This window comes from Aythya ferina (genome assembly GCF_964211825.1).
Source record: "Aythya ferina genome assembly, chromosome: 8".
NCBI classification, from domain to species: Eukaryota; Metazoa; Chordata; class Aves; order Anseriformes; family Anatidae; genus Aythya; species Aythya ferina.
This window is the reverse complement of record NC_140304.1, coordinates 10,467,681-10,491,621: the sequence shown is the minus strand read 5'-3', so window position 1 is coordinate 10,491,621 and position 23,941 is coordinate 10,467,681. Positions and strand designations below refer to the sequence as shown.

General features: G+C 41.4%; 2 protein-coding genes across 5 annotated transcripts in view; one reads left to right on the top strand and one right to left on the bottom strand.

The window, feature by feature from the left end:
- NOTCH2 (notch receptor 2) overlaps positions 1–23,941 on the bottom strand; it is a 259,660-nt gene that overhangs the window by 194,540 nt on the left and 41,179 nt on the right. The window lies entirely within an intron of this gene.
- The window catches only part of MTA1 (metastasis associated 1), an 80,819-nt gene that overhangs the window by 24,582 nt on the left and 32,296 nt on the right, over positions 1–23,941 (top strand). For all 4 annotated transcript variants that reach the window (XM_084527104.1, XM_084527105.1, XM_084527103.1 and 1 more), the window contains exons 4-10: positions 2,199–2,325; positions 2,503–2,566; positions 8,325–8,442; positions 9,966–10,068; positions 13,464–13,563; positions 14,997–15,185; positions 16,281–16,355. In XM_084527104.1, coding sequence (XP_084383230.1) covers positions 2,199–2,325; positions 2,503–2,566; positions 8,325–8,442; positions 9,966–10,068; positions 13,464–13,563; positions 14,997–15,185; positions 16,281–16,355 — 776 coding nt within the window. The remainder of the gene's footprint in view (positions 1–2,198; positions 2,326–2,502; positions 2,567–8,324; positions 8,443–9,965; positions 10,069–13,463; positions 13,564–14,996; positions 15,186–16,280; positions 16,356–23,941) is intronic.

Sequence of the window (23,941 nt, the reverse complement as noted above, 5' to 3'; positions counted from 1 at the left end):
GGTTGTTGCTTTCCATCTTCCCTGTTTTGCTTCCCTCTTCCTTTGGTTCAGAACGCGTTTGTCAAAATGCATTGTGCCTTTTTATTTTGAAAGACTATGCAGAGCAGAACTGCCATAAGAAGAAACCGTGTGCTTCCCACCTTCCTTGTTTTATTACAAAAGCTAGGCATATAAATAAAGCAGCAGCTGAAAGACAAGCCTAGCTGAAGGGATGCAGTTCCTGAGATTAACTTGGTTTTGCTGGGTGGCTTCATTTTGTTTATAGATAAGGCTGGCACAGTTGTCTTTTTTTTTTTAAATGTAATTTTTAAAAGCTCTAGGCTATTAAATATACCGAAGGTATTAAGTATTTTAGGTTGCTCCTTACAGTGTTTTTTTTTTTTTTCCTACATTACACAGTGCACTGCTCTCTTTCTCCAAAAACTCTCGTAAGTGCAGGCATGAATGCCTTTTCATTTTAGTATCCATTGCGTTTTAAGCAAGCTAGCTTGTAACTTGCTGACTTGTTTGTGGATTACTGCCGGTATATTTATAGTGGAGGTCAGCAGCCACAATATTAATTTTCAACTAAAACAGAATCCACTTCAGTAAATAAATTGCAGAACCATGAAACTGTGGCACAAATGTAAATTCTGTGTTCCAGTTCTTAGGAAAATATTAAATTGTAAGTGCTGCTGTATGCTTAAGAGCTCATGTGGCATAACAGATATTGTATGTTGAAGTCTGCTTTAATTTTGTTGCTGTTTTTTTCCTTGCTGGAGCAGCTTACCTGGAGGGCGTATAAACCACAAGTCTTTTTTTCTGGAACAGTAAAACTGAGTGCTAAATTGTGGGGAACCTGAAGGGTACATCTTTTTTTTATTTATTTTTTTTGTCACCCTCCCTTTGGCATAATGGTGGCCTATTTAAAAGTAAATGCAATTTTAATGTTTTACAAAAAAGGGAGTTCTCTCCCTTCTGTTTGCTTTCTTTTTGGGATAGCTGTGAGGATTATAGTTAACTAATCTTTAGGGTACATTAATCACAAGTATGCCTGTCTGTGTTTTTGACTAGAAATGTTTCTTGGCAACAAGTGTTGAATTAAGCTGCAGGCAGAAGTCTGCTCTTTGAGAGTACAGCTGCAGTAAAATGGGAGTTTTACTATTCATGTATGAGACTTCACAGCTCATTCTACTAGAGTCTGGGAAACTGTACTGTGGTTTTGGAAAATACAGTAACTGCCTGAATTTCACAGGGAAGGAGAGAGTGATATTTTCTTTTGCAGTCCTCCATCATGGAGAAGCTTTGCAGTTTTCTTGGAGTCTTTTACCTTCTACAGTTTTACATGATTGACTGGGTGCTTGCTAACGAACACAAACCACTAATAATGTATTTCCTACAAGAAAGATGCCTGGAGATGTTTTAGGATCGATTGTGTATCGGTCTGGGTGTGATTTCACGTATTTACTTTGGCATTTGTTTCAAACGGGTGGGATGGAGGTAGCGAAGCTCCAAGCCCCGGGTTGTGGATTCTGACTGCAGGCTGAGGCGAGCTCCTGGAGCAGCAGCACTGCAGACAGTGCCTGGTGAGCTGGGGTAGGGCTGGCTGCAAGACTGGCCTTGGGCACTTGGGTAGGTTCCAGTTCATCTTGTGACTCTGATCTATCGGCTGTGGTTGGGGTGAAAAGAGTAAAATAGTTGAAATGACCAATCTCGCCTTCTCCGTGGGCATTTCCCTCAGAAGCTGTTGAGGATGGGCTGGGACAGTCTGTGACTGATAACCTGAAAAAGGAGTAGGGCATATGATAGCTGACACCTGGCAAAGAGGAAGGACTTTGCTTTTAGTGCCTCATTCATCATGCATCAGCTTCTTCCCGATGAAGTCAGCGGTGCAGGGATGATGCCAAGAAGAGCTCTCCCTTGGGCTTGGCTTGTCCATTGGTGGCAGATTTCTGTGTGACCAGGGCAAGTGTGGACCCAGAGTGCTTTCATTCCAGTGATGATAAATACAGTTCACCACAGGCATAACTTAAAGGATCTGCACTAATTATCTCATTATTTATTTGGCTGGAACTTGAGGATTCAGACATAGTTAGATTTCATCTGTGTGCTATGTCCATTTATTATTTAGCGATGGTTTTGGAGCTGCTTCTTCTGATTGAACTTGAATGAATACTTGCACTGTGCTCTCTGATCGATTTTTGTCTCTTTATAACTAGGAGAAATGGAAGAAGAGATGGAAAATCCAGAAATGGTTGATTTGCCAGAGAAACAGAAGCATCAGCTAAGACATCGTGAGTTGTTTCTCTCACGACAGTTGGAATCTCTGCCAGCCACACACATTAGGTAATGGCCATCTTCTTCCAGTGCTTTTTATTCAAAAACAACAAATGGCATTAATATTATCCAAGTATTCTTCGATGTAATATTGAATTTTGTGTACAACTTCAGTAGTACCATCTTGTGAATCACACGAGCATTTAAGATGCATGTATTTTCATAAAATATGTTTCTCTTTTTTAGAGGCAAATGCAGCGTTACTCTGTTAAATGAGACAGAATCCCTTAAATCATATCTGGAACGGGAGGTATGAACCAATTTTGTGAATTGTCAAGCTTGAACACTTTATTTTGGCACAATTTAGGATTGGTGGCTTTTCACAATTTTTAGAAAAAGATGGTTCTTCATTTCTAAGCATGCCGGGCATTGGTAGTGGGAAGTATCAAGCTCAATACTGTTTTCATTCTGATGTAAAGCTTTGTGTTTCTAGCAGGCCAGACATCCCTGTGACAAGTAAGCTGTATCTGCTCCTGTTAAGGGAACCCTTCTTGCTCATCAGCCCGGCAGTCTGAAAGTTCAAAGTGAAGGCTCATGCCCCCAGGCTAGACAGGGTGGGAGGTGAAGTAACTGTAGAAGAGGGAGCAAGCCAGCAAACTGTGTTTCTATGTATTACTTTCTCCTGAAATCTTACATATTTATGTTAATATGGTTTAAGCCTGATCTCACCTCAGATCTCTGAGAAGCTTAGCTCCCAGTTTTCTGAGCTCACTGTTGAAAATATTTACTTGTAATCCTCTAATTTGCCACTACAGATGTTTAGATCCTTGAAAAACTACTTGTCAGTTCACTTCTGACTCCTGCAGAAATTTTAGCAATCTGGCTCTTAAAGAGTGCTTCAAATCATCACTTGCAACTGAATTGTGTTGCTGTTAATCACTATTCAGAATAGAAATTTGGGGTTTACTTTTCCAGGTGTTTTGTGATTTTAAAAATTACAATTGCAATCCTTTATTAATATCTTTATATACCTTTAAATGTGGCCAGACCTCTGGCTGCTCTGGGTTATGTGGTCTTGGAATTTGACAGTATGAAAGCTTTATTTTTGGAGATTAGCAGCAGTTTTTCTCTTAAACTTTTACTAACAACTAGTAAACAATTTCAGTGTATTATTACTTGAATAAATCTGCAAGCATTATATTTGGATTTGAAAACATTTAAATGTTATACAAGAGAGGAAATCTTGTAATTGGAAACAGTAGGGTAACGGTCATTAACTGGCCTTTAAGAAACAAGAAGAAAACAGCTTTATTTTTATTTTTTTTTTTGGAAGGAGCATATTGCAGTCTGTCTCATAATTGGGTTTTATTTAAGTGTATTTTTAACTTTCTTTAGTATTTATTTAAATGTAAGATTAATTTTAATCCAATGCTCCAGTTTAAGAGAATTTTAAACAAAGCATAGGGATTAAATAGTCAGGCTTCTCTTTGGAATGTGAAACCAAAAACATGTCGAGTGTGCTCCGGGCTGCCAAATGGCAGCGCATCAAACAAGGGCTGTTGTATTCAGAAATGCTTGTCACCAGCAAGCAGCCGAGGATATGCCCGTTTGAAAGCAAAAGTTAATCAAATTGAAATTAGTTTTAGATTTACCAGTACCCACCCTTTAAATAGCGTTCCTTCGCAGTTGCTCCCCAAACGTTTTTATTAGCAGCAATTTTACAGGTAGGTGCCTTGAGAAGGGAACTGCCTGCCTCTAATCGTGCAAGTGCTTGGTTGCAGATGTAGGAATAGAAAGGGATCTTGTTTTCATCCTTTTGAACTCTCAGAATGCAAGATGAGTGATGCAGGTTATTTTTAAACCGAGCAGGCACTTAGAGATTTCACAGAATGAGAGAGTTCCCTGAATGTGTCCTGTCACTTAGCACAGTATTTTGCCGTGGTGCAAACTAACTTGGACAGATGGTAAAGAAATTAAAAGCTCAGGAACAGAAATGTGCTTGGGTGGAGGGTAAAGAGATTAAAAAAAGGAGGTACTTGTTGCCGGGTGAATTCCTAGCACTGGATGGTGTTGTTTTGAACTGTTGTTTCTACTTTTTTTTTTTCTTCCTGTTTTTAATCCTCTGCTTTCAGTGTGCTTTTATTTTTTTTTATATTTTTAATGTGGCTTCTGTCAGTAAAGCATAAGCAGTTCTAGGGAATCTGTCATTTGATTTCTTGTATATTATGACCACCGAAAGTAGGTTTTTGGCCCAAGGCTGTCTTCATTGAAGAAGGTTAAACATGCAGACAGGAATTTTTCGGGAGATAGTAAGCATAGCAAAATTACATTTGTGTTATCTGTTTTTTCATCCTTCCACTCTCTCTCCGTGTCATGCTCCTCACGAAGATTGCACCATTAATTCAGGGAGGGGCAGAAAGGCGACCAGCAGCGACTTCTTTACTCTGCCTGGCAAAAGTGGGTTTGTGCAGAATTGAGGAACAGGAGGAAAAAGGGTAAAAAGCAACAAAATACTTGAATTTTGTGTAGAGATGGAGTTCTTGAGGAGATCAAGAGAATGGCATAGCCACTTAGGGCAAAAGCATTAAATTTCCCTATTCTGCAGGAAACTATTTTATATGTACCACTTATTTTACTGCGCTGCTAGGATACCTCCATGCACTTGTGTGAATTTTGCCTGCTGGGTAGATATCTGGCATTTCTGTTTCTTTTGGTACCCCCTAAAAATAAAGCGCTATATAATTAAACTTATCCCCCCCGCCCCCTTCACCCCAACTGACTTCAGGAGGGTAAGTTTGCAAGCTGTAATAAACTAACCACTCTTTCTGTGCTGTACTTTCACTTTGAGCCTTTTTTTCCAGTGTTTCTGCAGTTGGTGGCTTTGGTTCTTGGCTATAGCTAATGGTAGCTCCGGGGCTTGGGTAGGGAGGCTCTGAGCATATGTGTCTGTATAACAGTTTGGAGAAGCAGAAAGCCACGGTTTAATTTTAACTCTTGGCAGGTCACTTTATTTTTTCCCAAACATGTTGAATGTTTTCTGGGATCTGAAATTAAAACAGAAAGCCCTTCTTTTTCTTGAGTGCTGCAAGCTCGACACACACAGTTTTGACAGCTAGAATGAGCATGGAGGGTTTGGAAGAGCCGTGTTGTTTTGTTGTGAATATCACTTTGTGAAACCCTGCAGAAAAATCTCACGTTTGTATCACGTAATGGTGATCAAGAGCTCACCTATACTCTAGTCTGTACAGGGATCTGCTCTGCTCCTTGGGCTGTAGTTTGTATTGGCATTAAACCTACTAATGTTTCCAAAAATCCCCCCAAATTAGTGTGAGCTGAATTTCATGTTTCTGTGGAGGAAGATGGTAGTGGTATTGCACTACTTCTAGGGATTGCATTGTTTTGTATTCACATTTCTGCCCCTAAACTTCCATCTTCTCTCTCTTGGAAAGGCTCCAGCTGGGCAGAAGAGACCAGAGACTTGAACTTCTTTATTTTGTAGAGAACTGCTGCTTGCCTTCCCTTGCCTCTGCTTCCCAGAAAAGGGTGGGGGAAGAATGGCAAACAGAAGCGTGCAGCCTGTTCCTTTTTTTTTTTTTTTTTTTTTTTTTTTTGTTCATTGAGTGATTGTCCTTAGTCTGCTAAGTGCACAGCAATAATACACAGAAGAGAAGCATTAGGGCATGTCACAGTCTGTAATATTTTTGGAGAAAACCCCTCCACGATGAATGATTTTTCCTGGCCAACAAAGGTTGCATTAAGAAATCTCTTGCAGTCTGGTCTTCCTTGGAGCCCCCCGTGTTGTTATACTACAGGCTGGGCTTGTGCATTTGCTGGGCAATGTGCCTGAAAAGCATTCATGTCTCACTGCGTATACTTTGTCTCACAATTAGGTGTTTTGGAGCTGGAACGAATAAAACACTGTTTAAAAGGTGAAAGCTTACAAGATGAAACCTTTTCCTACATTTTGTTTATGCGACAATATATCCTCAGTATTGTAATACCTTGAGCTCTGCATGTATCAGGGAGCAAGAGACCCAGATTTCTTTACCCAGCTGTAATATAAATGAGTTTTCTTCTACTCTGAAGCTCCCTTCTGATGTTAGGTTGATGTAAATTGACCTTGGTTCCTGTGGGAGCAGGAATCAATTCTGTCAAGAATATTATTGATTTAGGATGCAACTGAATCTCCCAAAATAGAACCCTTCCAGTTCACTTAACTGGGTGTTAGGGCAGCATTTTGCCAGGTGTTAGCTATGACTTTTATCCTGTTGTTGTAACACAACATGAGATTGTTCCTGCCCTTTTGCTGTGGGCAAATAGCACGTTTTCAGATAGAGAAGATCAGTGCAAATTCCAGTCTTTCCTCTAGTACTGTGCTCTTGTACCGGTGCTACCTTTTTGTGCGGTGCTTTCTCAGGTAGCAAAGTGGGTTTGGCTGGCTTATTGCACACTCCCCTCGCCTGTATCCCCCCAGTTCACTTTCTTAAATTCTATAATTGCATGGTGGATGCTTCACGTGTAAAACAAACAAACAAAAAACAAACCACCATGGGAGACCTTACCCATGTAACATCAGTCTTAGATTAATGTGTGCAATTTGCAGGGCTGGGAAAACAAACCTAATGTGTACCTTTGAATCTCTAGCCCATGGAATATTTGCCATGTACTGGTAAAATTCACAGTGATTCTTCCTTTTTTTTTCTTTCTATGGGACTCTGTTTTCCCTTGCCACCTCTTCGTGAGGATGAGCAGAGCTTAGAACTGATGCCGGCTTTGTCCTAATTTCTGTTGCATGCTGTTGACACGTACAAATGTAGGGAAGGAGAAAATGAGGTGAACGTGAAATGAGATGTACTTAAACAGGGTGCCTGCTATTTACACGGAAATAAAGGGAAAGGGAAAATGAGCCAGAAACCCGAGATGTGAAAAATGGTGCATGCTGTGTTTCTGTTCAGAAACACTTCTCTTTCCTGGTGATGTTGTTACTGTGGATGGAGATCTTGATAGGTTTGTTATTCCATGTCCTAACAGAGCTCTCTTCTTGCCTCATATCCTGTGCTACATACTTGGTCTCTAATTTGTCACTCAGTAGCTATATCTAAGTACTTACCTGTGCAGAAAAGTTTAATTACTTACACCGTGTAGTTAAAATTGTGGCTGTTTTCTTCCTCCCCCCGGCAGGACATTCTCATTCTGGTGTGACTTTTTGCTTTAATTGTATGTGCTTCCCCAGGTGATGGAAGCCAAGCAGCTCTTTTAGCCTTTTTCTCATCTACTGGAGCAAAAGCAACAAATTAATGTATTACCACCTGCAGCTAGTTGCTGCTGCTGCCAGATCTGCTTCCCGTCGCCCAATAACCAGCAGAAGGACAGATGGCAATTTATGCTTAAGTGGGGGCAGGCAACAGGTTGGTCAGCAGTGCATCCCTGCGACAAGGGAAGACAACCACATCCCCGTCTTTATTAGCAAGAGAGCAGGGAGCAGGCAGAGGGCAGGGATTTCCACCTCTGCTCATTGCTTGCACAACCACTTCTGGAGTGCTGTGCCCAGTGTGGGTGCTCCCAGTGCTGCTTCTGCTCCAGCAGAGGATAAGGAGATGGTTTGGGGCTTGATTCCTCTTTGGGATGCTGTGTTGGTGGAGCTGCAACACTCAGAAGTTAGGCTTCAGCCTGTACAGATAACTCACTGGCATCTAATTAGTGCCATTTTGATGAACAGGAAGGTGCAGTTGCACATCCTAAACCAGCTGGTATTACCAAAAATTACCTTCTGGCCCTCCTGAGCCCTGCTTGTGCAAGATGAGCCATGTTTGCTTCAACTGCAAGGAGTGTATATTGGGGGAGCTGCTGTTGTATGGGAGAGTTGTTACAGTACAGAAGAAAGAGGCAAAATTTAAAGTTGGGTTTTAAAACTGGTGGTTCATTTATTGCTTGTTCACCCAATTTTAAAATCTATATATAGCTAGTAAGAACAAACTTGCAATGTAAAAGCTTGCTACTATATATGCAATGCTAAAAATAAAAGTTAATAATACTCTTTTATTTTTTTTCTTTTGTTTTATTTTTAGGATTTCTTCTTCTATTCACTAGTATACGATCCTCAACAAAAGACCCTACTCGCTGATAAAGGAGAAATTCGAGTCGGAAACAGATACCAGGCAGATATAACAGACTTATTAAAAGAGGGTAATTTCCATCATTTATTTAAATTCTCCAAAGGCCACGTTGACTGCGGCCACTTCTACATGTATGTACGTGGCCCCTATGGGAGATGGAGGCTTCTACCACCAGGTCATGCGTACCCCGATGGCCTGGCTTGGTATGACTGAAGCTGCTGCCCACTGAATGCAGTTAATTATGTCTCAAACCAGTCTTTAAGTGGGCATTTGTCCAAATCATAAAAGTTGTTGAAACAAATTGAATTAATTGGCTCTCTCGGAGCTTGCGCTCGTGTTATTAAGAGACTTCAGAATTTCCATGGGAAGCGCATGTTTCCAGCACATCTGTAAAGCCTTTGTGTTTTTAATCAAGCCTCACTTCCTTGCGTGAGCCCCTCCCAAATTATTGCCAATTAAATGCTGTCTCCCCTCATCAATTTGCCCATTATTGCCGGGTGCCTTTTCCTCAGAGCCCCCTCCCCATCCAGCGGTGTTGGCTGCCAGCCTCAATTTCTCACCTGCAGAGCAGGCAGGAGGAGGAATTTGGCTCTGCCACAGTGTGCAACCTCAGGCAGCCCTGCAGAAGGAGCACGAGGACCCCAGCCTAGGAAGAGGGGCCAGCAGAAGTGACTGTTAGTGGTTACAGGATGATGGTAGCTTCAGGCTGATCCTCGCACTGCCTTGCAGATCCAGAAGTGGGTGGAAAAACGTTTCTGCAGAGACAGGTCCTCCTGGGAGAGCAGGTGTTGGAAGAGGCTTTGCCAAAGCGTGCAGGCAGAGATAGAAAAGCACCGAGGCCCTTCAGTCTCTGCTTTGGAGTTCTGCTGATAGTGTTAGGCTAATGTTAGAACAGGCAAACCAATTGGTCAGGACTCTTGTTTAATTTGTCTGTGGTATTTATTCAGCAGCTGGGGTAGCCTCCTAAGTGAGGATGAACTAATTTGAAAGGCATTTTCTTCCCTCAGCAGGCCAACACGGGGATTCAGAGAAGGATAATCTCCAGATGTTTGAAAAGGAGCACAAAAAAAAAAAAGCTCAATCACTCCTGTATTTTTCCATGGTATTTGGGTTTGTGTAGGGTCAGAATAAAAAGAAGCAGGAGGATCTGATGCCACGATTTACCCATTAGAAAGCAGCTGATGCAGATTGAACCAGCTACTCATTGCCTGCTCAGAGCAGCCAGGAGCGTGTTTGTTTTTCTGGAGCTGCTGCAAGGTAGAGGAGAAAGAAGAGAGAAGCTGGGAAGGAGGCTGAAGAGAGGCTGGCTAGTTTGAAGAAGACTCTTCCCAGTTTCCCACTATTTGTGGCCTTTGAAACCAGTTCTGCACCTGATTGCCTCCTTCAGATGAGCAGGGTAGCTGTGTCTGTCAGGCTGGAATTGTCACAGCCAAATGGGTGAATGACATTGTCACTGAGAAGTGTTAGGCAGAATATGTGAGATGGACTGTCGGTTAAATTAATAAATTACTATTAAATTTATATACAAGATCAGGAGAGTATTTTTATTCCAAAACAGCCATACTGAGCCTTTCTAACTTGTTTTTCAAACAGGTGAGGACGATGGAAGAGATCAGTCAAAACTTGAAACAAAAGTTTGGGAAGCCTTTAACCCGCTAGTAGACAAGCAGATAGACCAGTTCTTGGTGGTAGCACGGTAAGAGCAATTTACCTCTTCTTTGAATAAGTACATTTTAATAACACTTATATTTCAAGCACTTTTGTGTTCTTTTTGCTTTACTAAGATGAATACTGGTTTGGTTGCATGAATCATGGGTTTCATTTTGAAGCGATGGACATGTTACATATGTTCCTTGCTGGGAACTGCATGACTTCAGGAACTCAGATTTACAGTTTTTACTTTCTCAAAGTTAAACACATAAAATCAAAAGTATTTTATGTAAAAACTGTCTTGTAATTGGTGAGGGTTTTCAAATGGGACAAGTGTGCAGGAGGTGTAGTGAACTGGATTCTTGACAGATCATTACTGTATCTGTTTTCTCTCCTTTTCAAACCCAGTCAGATTTCAACATGCAATGATAGCTAAGATGTTTGGTAAAGCATTTTTGATGGTGTAGATGTTTTCTAATGCCTAGATTCCAGTAGGTAGTCAGAATAAAGTAAAACCCTGCAAATCTGTACAGATGGTGAAATTTATGCTTCTGTTTAAGCCTAAGGCAATCCTCGTCCATTAATGTTTTTTTGAAGTGCTCATGAAATTTTTCAGTACTGTGCAGTGGTATAAACAGAAGCCTGTACCAAAACCTAGGTTCTTGTAGCAACTGGTGACTGAGTAATTCTAAAAAAAATAAAGAAAAAGGGTAATGCTCTCCAACCTCTGTCTTTTAGGTAAGTTTGTAAGATTGTATTGGCATGGGAGTAAAGTGGTGTGAGTAGACAGGCAGTTGGACTTCCTGGTGTTTGTAGTATCAAATAGTTTGCTATTAGATACAGGTAGGAAAGGGGTATGTAAGGTTACAATCTGTTAGTTTTTGGCTTGCTGCTCTTGACAGCATGCTGATGGAGCATGGTGTGTGACAGAGCCTGACTTGCAGGGCAGCCTGCCACAGCCAAGGGCTTTAGTCCTAGAAAATGGAGTTAAGCCTACATTTCAGGTACTCCCTTGGATTTGACTCTGGTGCTGTCAGACATCTACTTCTTGGTTTTTACCCTCTTGAATTATCTTGCTCATGAATTTTCTGAAATTCCCCGAGCGTGGCATTGGTGTGTACGTGGTGGGTAAGGTAATGGGATGTCTCCTGAGGAGGTAACTTGAGAGCTTGTGCATGAGAATTTGTCTGGACGGGGCCCTCTAGTTCTGACGGGAGCTGTTGAATGATGCAACAAGGGTGTGTTTATGAAATGGCAGTAAATGTTTTCAACATGTTGAATGATACAAGCTCAGGGAAATACTGAAGAAAAAAAAAAAAGGATTGAGGAAAATCAAGGAGCTGGTGAAATGTGTTTTAAGAAATCAAGAAATGTGTATACTCAGAAATATGCAACGGTATTGATTTTTCTGTGTACTTTGGAGATGAAGCTTGCTATTATTATGAACTTCAGCCAAAAGTTTTAAAAACAGCTACTCTGAATTGCAGCACTTCAAAACCTTTGTGTGGGTGTTTGGGCCTTGCCTGAAGGTCCAATAACGGGGAGCTGAGAATGAAACTAGGTAGGTTAAGATGGAAAAATGTTAATTGCTGTCCAGATTGAAGAAAATCTGACAGTTCAGAATCTATCAGTACATTTTTGTCTTTAGTTAAGCACGTACTTTTTGTTGTCTAGACTTTTTTTAAGATTCATAAAATCTTTAGTGTTATGTCTACACTAAGGAATCGCCATAAAATTGAAGCTCTTGAAGTTTCACTGTTCTGCTTACACAATACGTTGCTGTTTCCCTTGACCTGTGCCAACAGTAAATTCAAACTTGCTGAACTAAGTGATTTATGGGCAACAGATTAATTCTACTTAATCAGATGGACATAGGGAAATGGATGAAAGTGGGGAGAGGATAATCTCCACCAGCAGTGCGGAACAAGCGGATGAAGGAGCAATGGGGAGAGCTGGAATGTTTCCAGCAAAGGGTATTCCAGCTTCTTGACAAGCCTGCAGTTTCACAGTTGCTTCTAATCAAGAGAAGTACAAGATACCAACAACATCAACAACAGCAAGCTCATTTTCTGGGCTGTTTTTCAGCAGTGTTAATTTAAATTTGCCACTCGGCCACGCAGTTCTGGTGTTAGGAGGTCCCAGAAGGAAGGCAGAGGGTAGAATTGCCCCCGTGGATGGGGCTTTGGACTTGGCTTGGTTTAGAGTGGCTGCAGAGCTGCTTTGTGGTGGTGGTTTCCACCTCGTGCAGGCTTCTGGTGGTGCTGCTGTTTTTAGGAGTTCTGGCCGTTCGCTGCTGCCTGCTCGGTTTGCTGAGAGCTGCTGGAGCCTGCCTGCTGCATTTACTGAACAGATCAGCACAAAGATTGCTTCTGCCCAGAATCAGCAAAGTGATCCAGCAGATAATTAGGTGCTCACACGTTCTGGAGATGGGGAATCCATGAAGCAGGGACGGGGATGAGTGAGTAGGAGGCTGGGGAGGAGGTGAGCTGTGAGTGTGCACCAAAACCTGGGCGAGGGAGGCAGCTTTGGCTTTTGGCCAAACTCCATTATTTGACGGACTCCTGCCTAAGTATTTACCTTTCCTCCTCTAATGCACTGCTTGGCACTAGAGTTTTTCCCCCTGTGCACTCAAACTAGTCTGGGGAAGCAATCCGAGTCGGGGGAAAAACGGATTTTTTTGTTGTTGTTGTAGCTGCTCAGAGGAGTTCAGCTCTAGTTCACTGTGCAAAAGCCTTCCCAACTGTGTGCCACGGTAAGCATCGAGGGCAGAGGGAATTACTGGAACCAATGTTCCTGTTAAAGATTTCTCCAGCTCATTTCTTTAGGGATAAAATGAGGAGCGTGGGAATTGTGGCCTAACGAGCAGGAGCGGCTGGCATTGGGAAGTATTTGAGAATTGCTATATTCCTACACAGTCTACATAATGTATGTGCTTACAGCATTATACTATGTTGTAAAATGAAGACTTTTAATTTTTTGAGACTTAGAAAAGTGATTGTTACTGTGTTTTTTTTTCTCTCTGTTTTGTCTTGGCATCTGTCTCCATACTTTAAGACAATGTAGCACTGCTCATGCCATTGTGGAAAAGATTTTGTGCCATTCATAAAGCTCACTTGTGTTCAGTTTCTGTTAAACCTTAATTCAGAGGTCTGCGCTGAGAGATAGGGGATAAGATGGTTCAAAACCCTCCATTTGTGATCTTCAAGTCTCGTTGTTTTCTTTCCTAAGCACCCGTGGTCACATGAAGCAAGTACAGTAAAGCGTCTCTAATAACAAACCACATTTGAAGAGGGCTGGTCTCTGGCTTGGAACTAGCGCCAAACCACGTAATCTTTTTACTGAGAAAAACGGAGTCTGCTGATCTCAAAAAGCGTTGGTTGGGTGTTGATATTTATGCTTGCTTTGCCTGCAAAGTTAATGCTCCATTTTAATTTCTTTCAGGTCTGTTGGTACATTTGCCCGAGCCCTGGATTGCAGTAGTTCTGTCAGACAGCCAAGTTTACACATGAGTGCTGCAGCAGCCTCTAGGGATATCACATTGGTAAGATTTTTAAGAGGACCTTCGGTTATTGAGAGATGTAAAATAATTCACCTCAGCAATAACAGTTGGCAAAAGGAGAGGGACAGATGGACTGTAATTGTGGCCTGCTGTGAACCAGATCTTGTCTTTGTAAAGGAATTCTTTATTTACATATGAAGTAACTTTTTTTTTTCTGGCTTTGTGCCTTTTATGATCCATCATGGTTAACTCTTGATTTTTTTTATTTTTTTTTTTTTTAATTAAAATTTTTTGACCATGCTTCATAGCACATCTCTTGCTTGGGCTTAGTAGCGGTCTTGAAAAGAATGCACGTGATTATCTGCCTGCCTGCAGTGCTGTAGTGCCAGAATGCCACCCCTTATCGCTTCCCCAACTGCCACTGGCGTCCTTGGGCAAACTTGTCCTGGGGGGAAAAGTTTGTGGTCAGATAAGAAATTTCAGTTGATCAAGTTCTTTCCTTTGAGCTTCGTTTTCGTCTACCTAAGGAGTGGTGATGTTGTTGTTAATATTTTAAAATTACAAAGGATTCTGAATAGATAAGAGGAAAGGGAAAAGTTAAATTTCTATGCTAGAGAGAGTTCAATAGAAATGTGAATAAAATTTATGAAGTCTCCAGAGTACTGTTATCAAAGCCTCACCTCATAACTGAGTAATGTGAAATCGTATGTAGGACAAATTCTAGGATAAAACATTGGAGATTGATTATGCTTGTGCACAAAACTGTGGTGTGATGAGAGGCAAGTGGCATCCTGATTTGAAACTACAGAAATCAAGAAATAAAGCCAAGCTTTCATTTACTAATGCCAATTCCTCACTCTCAACGTGTTCTTATCCCTTATAAATCACAAGTCTCAGACAGTCGTAGCTCAGCTTTCTGAGGGATAATTGCTCATGGGGGAAACTCTTCCTACTCAGCTCTGATACGTGACCTAAATCCTTTTTGGGATTTGTGACCTTTGGGACAAGTGTGTGTTTAAATATTCGTTTTTATGTATAATTCTTGTGGATTATTTTATTTGTGGACAAAGAAAGTGCATGGATAACTGGGTTAAAAAACACACCCTCAGTCCTCTGTCGTTGTGCTCCATCTGTTGATGATGCCTAACAGGGCTGCTTAGTCCTGGTGAGTGGGGCTCTCTCCCCTACATTTTCTTTACAGCAGTGCTACAGTGTTGGTGCTGGGTAGTAGATAAGGTAGCAGTTATTCAGGTGCAGATGCTCACATTCCCAAAATCCCTCTGTTGTTAGTGAATATTGGACCTGTACAATGACAATTATCATGAGTCTCAGATTGAAACAAGTTTTTACTGCACGTAGAATACAGCACCCTCAAATCTCACTGCGTGGTTTGTGTTACTGCTGGTTCATTGCTAAGCATTTTTCGCCCTGGATTCTTGCCCTAATGTTTGTTTTTCTCTTTTACGACCACGTAGTTCCATGCGATGGACACTTTGCACAAAAATGTCTATGACATTTCCAAGGCGATCTCTGCGCTTGTGCCACAAGGTGGGCCAGTCCTGTGCAGAGATGAAATGGAGGAGTGGTCTGCTTCGGAGGCAAACCTCTTTGAGGAAGCACTAGAAAAATACGGAAAAGATTTCACTGACATTCAGCAAGATTTTGTAAGTAGAACGGGGGCCCACATGGTGCGACTGGGTCTGATCAGTGGCAGAGCTGGGTTACAGCTTGTCTAAACAGAGTTGGTTTCCTTCATATTGAGGAGGGCTTTGAACTGGAGCATGTGCCTTGCAGTGAATTGGGGAAAGGCAGACCTTGTACTGAAGACAGCCTGGTGTACGATCAGAATTTCAAATCACCGATGATAGATTTTCCTTCAGAGATGTTAATTTAAAATAGCCTGCTCCACTACCGCTGGGAGAAGATTTGGGAAAGTGTTGTGACAGCCTGGCTACTGTAGATTAATTTGTGTTTGAAGGAGTACTGAGCCTTCCAAAAAATGAAAATTTAGTCGCTTTTACATTATTTCAAAAAAGGCCCTGTGAAAGTTTTTAAAAAAGGAATTCTGGGCATTCAGGGGAAGTATCCTGTAGTTCGGCCGAGTCTCCACCCTAGGTGTTCAGCCTGCAGTTTGAATGGAGCACTGTAAAGAGAGCCAAGTTTCACTGTATCACGCCTCGAGTCCTCAGAACAAAGCGAGTAGTGTCAGCGTTGCCTGTCCCGTGCTCTAATCTTTTAGATGGAGGGACTTGGAAGCAGCACAACACTCTGTGGTCCTGCTGAAAGCCTTGTGCTTTTCATGCAGAGAACAGCTGGCACGGCACATTTCTGTTAGTAGTTATTAATTTATTATTTTTATGGGCCGGCTACATAGAAGCGGAGAAAATTGGAGCTGTGATAACTGGTTCTTGCTTGAGCCTTTGCTCAAGCAGCAGGACTGTCTCAGCCAGTGGGCTCCCTTCCACATTGTGCCTCTTGAATGGTTTACTGTGGAGCCAATGCAGCATGAAGGTTTACCTGTAACCTGCTCTGTTTCTACAGTGAAAGCACTGTTTTTTTTGAAAGGCCATGCAATTTATCATGGGGCCCATGTGCATCTAACGTCCTGAGGAGATAACAGGCACTGTCTGTTTTTTTGCTAGCGGGGTTAGTAGTTGCAAACTCTGCTTTAAGCTGTCTGTCACAGGAATCCTGTGAATTTCAGTGAGGCTGTGCGCCAGCTCCCTGCAATGACTGTTGCTTTTCCTTTATGTCCTTAGCTCCCATGGAAGTCCTTAACAAGCATAATAGAATATTACTATATGTGGAAAACGACAGACAGATACGTTCAGCAGGTAAGAGTCAGAATCACATCTCTCATTCCAAGAGAAGCTGTTTTACTTGCCACTGAAACCAAGCTTTGTTCTTCTTTGTGGGGTTCAGCCTTTCTTATAGGTGAATTCTGTAATCATCTGAAGCACCAAATAATCTCTTGTCGCTAAATTCATCAGCCATTCTGTAGATAAATACTTGTGGCGTTGGCATTTGTGGTTTTTTTTTCATGTTTGCTGCTACTTGGAGCTTTCAAATGTCTGTTTTGGAATTCAGTAGCTTGAGGAAGAGTTAATCTCTGCCAGTAACTCGGTTCAAGGTCAGCAGTAATTTCAGTTTTAGCTTTTTATGGGGGAGTGGGCAGTTGCTGTACAACAGGCAATCATCAGTATCCCCACCTCTGCTTGTCCATGACTTTGAATGCAGATGCACGGAATCTCCCCCGTGGAAGCGCTGTAAGTAGAGTGTTTGGGAAGCATTGATGGCTCAGATTCCCAGACTCATTATACTTGAGAATCAACTTTGGACTAGTGTTTACAGTCATTTTTATCTCCTACTTGTTTAAATACAAAGGCTGCTTGGTACCTTAAATAATGAAAGCACAATGCAAGAAGCATGCAAAATGTTTTAGAATATCGGTTACTGAAAAATACTTATAATATTTAACAGGAAAATTAATTAAAAGGGAGAAATACATAATGTATTTTTTATGGTAATTATCAGTATAATGTTTAGGCATCTATTTAAAGTATTACAAAAAGTGTAGGCTCAGAAATGTCCTGCCTTGACTTGCTTCATTAGATACTCAGGCTATGATAAAGATTTAGTGCCCGGGGCATTGACCAGTATTTGGCATGTACTTGGCCACCAAGGTCTGCGGTGTGATCTTTTCATTGCAATACTGCTTAAATTACAGAGGGCGACTCAGGACAAATCAGAATACTTTTTGAATTAATTCTGTATTACTTTTTTTTTTTTTTTTTTTTTTTTTAAATAATACTAAGCAGCATTAATAGTTGCATCCTCATTCCTTCCTATATTTTCCAAGTCCATTACTGGATGGAAATTTTTCCTTCTGATAAGGAAATGCTTAGTAGGAAAGTGGGACAGTGATGGAAGCTGTTGTGGTGGAGACAAAATGTACAGTGAGTGCTGCTGTACGGTCTGACTATAGCTATTTAGGAGACAAGAGCTGAGTGTACTCAACCTGTCCCATACTCAGTATTTGCACTGAAATGAATCAATTAGTCTTCTCCTTCTGTGCATCTTTTATCTCACCTCTCTTCTTGTAAAGATAAAAATCCATCTAGCAATGTGCTAGGTATTGGAAAAGGTAAGGAAAGTTATTTTGTCTGGTAGGGAAAACTAGAATCTTAAATAGACTGTTGCATGAAATATCACCCCTGTGCAGTCAAACCAGCAAGCAGTAGTAGGATTTAGGAACGGTTAGAGGCAAAAGATGATACACTTGCATCTTTGAAGTTTCTGTTTCGGCACATCTCAAGGTATGTAACTGTGTGGGGGCTGAGAAACAAGAGGTTGAGAGCAGGTTTTGTGGTGCCCACTCTTGGATACCGTGGGAGACAGGTTAGTATTGTGGTCCGGGTGTTTGCTTTCAGCCCCGAGGGCTCTGGAGGGTTAGGGGCATGGTGGGTGGTAGTATGCAGCAGTAAGATCAAGGTCTTGAGACGCTGCTTCCAGTCGTAGACAACAGAGAAAAAGTAAATGTTTTGTGGAAAGCGAGACCGCTACAGAAATGGTGCTTTCCCTAGGAAGTAGTTAAGTTCTTTTGCTCTTTCCACTTTTATGAACTTTCTTATTATAAAGGCAAAATTGCAGAGGGGATAGTTGCATAAAAAGCTTTATTTGTTCTTGCAGCAATAACGTAACGCCCCCACGCACAGTTTGTTATATTGTTTTGCTGTATTCTTATGCAGTGAGTTTTCTGTAATGGTGATAATGTTGTACCTCACGTGTGCTGCCCAGCAGTGTACTACGGAGTGGGACTTGGGGAAAACTTCCAATTAGAGGCTGTGCACTTAGGAGAGAGCATGAGCATAAGCTGAACAGGTAGAAATTGCAGAACAGAGATATCACATCAATTAAGTTTGAACTGAGCTGAAGACCTCATCTCAAATTCCCAGATTGTACAAGCAAATAATACTATTAAACATTTATAAAATGCCTGGGAGAGCTATCTATATATAACCACCAAGAAAGCATAGGGAGTTGTATTTGAAATAATGGTGCATTGCATTTATTTTTTACTTGGTGTGCCCTAAGTCTTAGACAAAGCACATCCCTCACCATTTTTTCCGTCTGTTTCTTCGGTGTTTTGTCTGTGTGAATTCTCTCCTTAGCCTAATACCACAAAATGGTTCTGGGGCTAACAGCATTTTCATACTTCAGATATTGAAAACATGCAAAGTAAGGCTATGACAAGTGTGTATCCTGAGTTGTTTCACTTTCACTTGTCCTCCTTTTAAGGGGATGATTAAAGTACCTTCTAAGTCTGTATGTTACTGTCTTAAAACCACAACAAACCAGAAAACTTAACTTGCTCATTCTTGTAGACTCTTTGGCTGAATGCACTTAAAAACATCTATTTAGACCGTCTATTTTTGTGAATTATACCAGTTCATAATGAAGGTTTTGTCACAAGCAAACTGCTTGTTTTGAAAACCAGTTAGTGGGAACTGTTTACTTCCCTCTGTATTTCCTTTGAGATTTTGTTGGAGCAAGAAAGCACTCTGTCATAATCCTGAAGAAGAATCTATCTGTTTCTGGACTTCGAGGAAGCTAAATTTTGAGCTGACTTTCCCAAAAGACCTCTTCTCAGAACTGAACAGTAAGGGTAGTGCAGAGTCCTGTGCAAGCCTAAACCAAGAATTCCAGTAATCAGAACAATCTGGACATAAATAGCAGAAGGTGTGCCAGCATACACAAGTGTTTGTGCTTGTATGGAGGGGAAAGAGAAGGCCTGATGCTTGGTATTCCTACTTAATATAGCACTTCCTTGTCTTGTGGGTAGGATAATGTGAGATGGATGCAAAATGACCTCTTTTGGAGCATGTTCTTGGATCTCTTACACAGTGATTTCTATTTGGCTTGAACTCCACCTTACTTCCGACACTTACCAGCGTTAACTAGAAGTTCAGTCACTTCAAGAGGAGGTCAAACCCTCCAAGCGGAGACTTGCTAGAAGGAATAATTCTCCTGCAGTGTCAGCACAGAAATCATGGTCCGATGCATGGTCCTGAACTTATGTCCAAAGTGATCCCCAAAGCTGTCCTTTCAGAGTTGTCCTGAAGAAGATGAGGGAAAGGCCAAATTCCAAATTCAGTGTCCCAGATCTTGTTTGAATTAATCTTTTTTTTTTTTGAGACAGATTTCATGTGTCAATTCACAAGAGCATGTATTTCTGATTTGGACAGGCTAGAAATTGCATCCATTGGTTAACTGCTGGTGTTGGCTTTCCCCAGCAATTCCAAAGCTCTTTAGAAGTTCTTTGATGTTTGGGCATGCCTGTGTTTTCATTCAAAATAAAATCTGTGTTTTTATGCAGTTGTGTGTTCCAGGATGATTTTTGGTTTTTAAAATTTAAGTGCTGCTGCTGTTTTGTGTATCAGGAGGGGAAGTCTTGAAACCTTTAAAGCATACCACTCTCCAGCTGTTGATGCGCTTCAGAATTGCTCAGGGCATGGCAGTGGCAAATTTGAATTAGTTGTATGTGTTTTTTAGAGTTAGACTTCACTTTTTCATTTGTGCTTGAGGAGCATGAAACTTCGAAGAGAAAAATCAAGCATTACAAATTTCTACTCTGTCTTTTTGTTACATGGAAGTCCCATTTTAAAATTGCAGCATGTCAAAGATGAATTAGGAGGAAGAGACAGAATCAGTTTTAAGGTGTGCACGGTGTTGGAAAAACAAGGTAAAGGAGAAAGTAATGGAGAAAGCGCAAGTGCCATTAAATATGACTGCATGAGGTAGGGAGCGCAAAGGGTGCAGTTCTGGGTAAGTCTTGATGCAGTTAGATAACATCTTTATGAAGGAAAGCTAACCTTTGTACCTAGCCAAGAGCCGTGTGTGACATCTTAATGTACCAGCCTTCATAAAGTACCATGTGCTAGGAAAATAGAAATAACATCAAAGAAATGCTTTTCCACAGACGTAGGACGTGTTATCCCAAAACACCTCCTAGTAAGCCTACAGTAACATGGAGCTATGGCAGTTCTGGCAAGCAAGTGACAGAGGCTGTAGGTACTGCATGCCAGTGCTGAGATGTGTTGCAGGAGCTCAGGCAGCTGGAAGCACTTCTGCCAACTGCATCGTGGACTAATTGCCTCCTCCCTGCCTCCCGGCAGCACTCGTGTGTGTGCTCAGAGGTGTTTTGGGGGGCAGGAAAGCAGTGTGAAAGTTTTCCCCTAAATCCAGAAAGCGCAAGTTTGAGGCTATTCTTCTTTCCCAGCATGAACCAAAAGAAGCTAAGTATTAGAGGATATCTGAGCTGCCCCTGCACCATCTACCAACCCAACTCTTGCATTGTGGACCTTGAAATATCTCTTGCATTCCTAGGTTTCTTCTATAATTTTCACTTCATAAGCCATTCACTTTTTAGAAAGTTCCCACAAACGTTTCTTTGCTGTGATACGCCAAGTTTTAAGACTCTTTCAAACTCTAGAATGAAAGATGTTAAATCCGGGGAGAGGCTACGTGATGGACAGGTGTTTGCAACAACTTGAATGTACAGGATTTTAAAGTATTTTAATCCCTTGGTCTCTGTGGGATTAAAAAAAAAAAAAAGTTGGTAACATCTCCCTGTTATAGATAGGGAAAATATGAGGTAAGTATGAGGATATACTTAAGATATGCATTTATAAATAACTCACAGAGACAAAAGATTTCATTTAGGCCAAGCTTCTAGAAGAAGATACAAATGCTCGGGGTGTTGTTTTTTTTTTTGTGGATGAGAACATTCATAACTACATCCAGCAGCATTAAGAATTTATAGCATAAATATGCTTCAGGCACAGATCAATTGGTAACTGGCAAAGGACCTGGCAAAGCACTTCTCTGTGAAGGGGCTGTGCTGAAGTTGTGTGGGACTACGTGTCGGGCACCTTTCCTTGTACCTTCTGTTTTCAGTCACTGTCAGAACAGGAAGCTCCTGAGATCTGCTCTATTGATTCTCCACGGCCACAAATGCTTAGTGCAAAACCAACCTCGTCTTAGCCCCAGTACATCGTGGAACCTTCTGGTAACCTGGTATCCTGCTCTGTAATAAAGGCAGAACATCTCGTATGGCTTGTGCCTCGATCTCAAGGCAGCTGTAGGAGATAAAGGGGGTATTGCCAGGCCCAGGTGAGCTGTGGCATTTATTAGCTTAGAGCTTGCACCATATTCATCAGTCACGAGCAAAATCTGGTGTGAGGTTAGCATTCATCACTCTTTACGAAAATGTTGCTTAACAAGCTAAATTAACCATGCCTCCGAGGCAAATGACTTCAGATTGTGGATATCAGAATATTTCAGCTGCTGGAAATGCTTTGTGTTTGCATGGAGCTTTTCTGCTCGTAGATTTCCAAGACTGTCACAACATGATGTCTCTAGATAGCGCCCTTGGGAGCTTTTGTCAAGAACACTGCAGCTATTTTCCCCCCAACAATTTCCACTAGATATCTAGTGGAAATTTCAAAAACAAAACAAAAGAGTTCTCTAGCAGTGCAAGTTCCCTGAATTTCCTGCTTTGGCCTCAGGGAAATACGATTCTTGTACAAGGTTCATCAAGCAGTATTTGAGATATTTATCAGCACCTGATGGTAGACTTCCTTGTAATTCCTGGGGAGGACAGGAGAAGAAGGTTTGTTTTCCAGTCCAGGCTAAGCGTGGAGCTGCCTTCAGCTCCTGAAGATGACCACGCATCTCGTTGAAGGAGGATTTGGGATATCCGTTGAAGGATACTATTTGGGATAGTATCTGTCTGGAAGTTAAAGAAGGGTTTCTGGTGCTATTGGAGAGCCACTTACTTGCACAGCACTTGTTGATGCCTAGATAAAACAACTTGAGGAAGGCGTTTTGAAAATGCCTAGCTCGGAATTTCTGGACTCTATACGGAGGGAGAACCTCTGTATTGTTGGTTGCTCCAAGGCTGCAGGATTGATAAGTATCTGCTCCATCAGGTCTGTTTGGGCTTTCTCAAGGACAGCTTTGGGGTAGCTGCCTGTGCCTGAGACCAGATATAGCAGAAGCAACCAACCTGGGAAGCAAGAAGTCTGCTTTTGGATGCAGCTTTCTGAAGGCATATTCACAGTCTCTGAATACCTTCCAATAGCTGTTTGTTTTTCTCAGTCCTTGTTCTCTTGTCTGACACCTTCATTCTTTGATTTCTAAGATGGATTGACTGTTATTTGCTGGAAAAGGTAAGAGGGAATTCTTCAGGAGCCTAGAGAGTTTAGGTGAGAAACTGTCAGGCTGTCAAATGGAGAACTGTTGCTTAAGACTGCCCCTCTGATCAAAGGGAGCTTCATGCATACTGGAAGCTTTTACTTCATTGTTTCTTATGTGTCCATAGTGTCCCTGTAAAGAGAGAATGTATAGTCCTATTTTTTTGCAGTGAACAGCCTCAAGGCATTTTTTTCCTCAAGGAAAATAACCAAAGCAAAAGTCAGTATCTGCATAGAAATAAAAAGCACAAAAAGTGTCAGAAATTTGAAAAAAGTTAAACTAATCTGTTTGCCTAGGATATGTGTAAAATCCCCAGCAAACACTGCATTGCTGGTTTGTCTGGAGAACATCATGATTACTGTCTGCAGGCTGCTGGTACTGACATGGATGTTGAAGGGCGTGGACCCTGCTTCAGCAGGAGAGGCATAGAGGCCTCCAGAGGTTTCTTTCATCCTAAATTCATTTAATTTGTGTAATAAAGAAAAAATATGAACGTTCGAATGTCTCTCTTTATATAAAAAAAAAAAAAAAGTGAAGGTTTGAGTAATAAAAGGAATTCTTGGCCAGTTAGTAAAGCTCCTGCTAGGTGTCTTCCTCTTGTGCCATGTTCAGAAAGGAAAGGAGCTGTATGGTTCTGGGGGAATTGCTCCTCTACATCCACGTCCCATTGGAAGGACCCTCTAATCTACCTATTCCAGAAGTGTGGATGGAAGTTAATGGTGGGTTTTATCAAAATAAGGCCATGTAGAGACAAAATTGTGTACCCATGCTCTGAAAGGCTACTTTTTGTGCGTGTTTTTCACTGAACATCTCTGTGATGTTCCTTAATACCTCCTGGGAAAGGCGTCTGTATGTATGTGCGTATATACATATACACACACATATACATATATTATATCTATATGTACATATAATTTATTTTCTTTTACAAGGAGCTGATTGGTGGAGTTGACCTCTCCCTTTTCATCCCCTCAATGTTCTTTGCTACCTGGTCCTTGAGATTTGTGCCTGGGGTTATTTCCTTTTGTCTGCAAGGGGGATGATCAAGTAGTTTTTGTCTACCTGAAGCCTTTCACCTTTAGAAATTGCAAATATATGGCTTGCCCATGTTTAGTGTGAGGTGATTACCTACCGTAATTAACAAATCTATTGGGTGTTGCTGTGT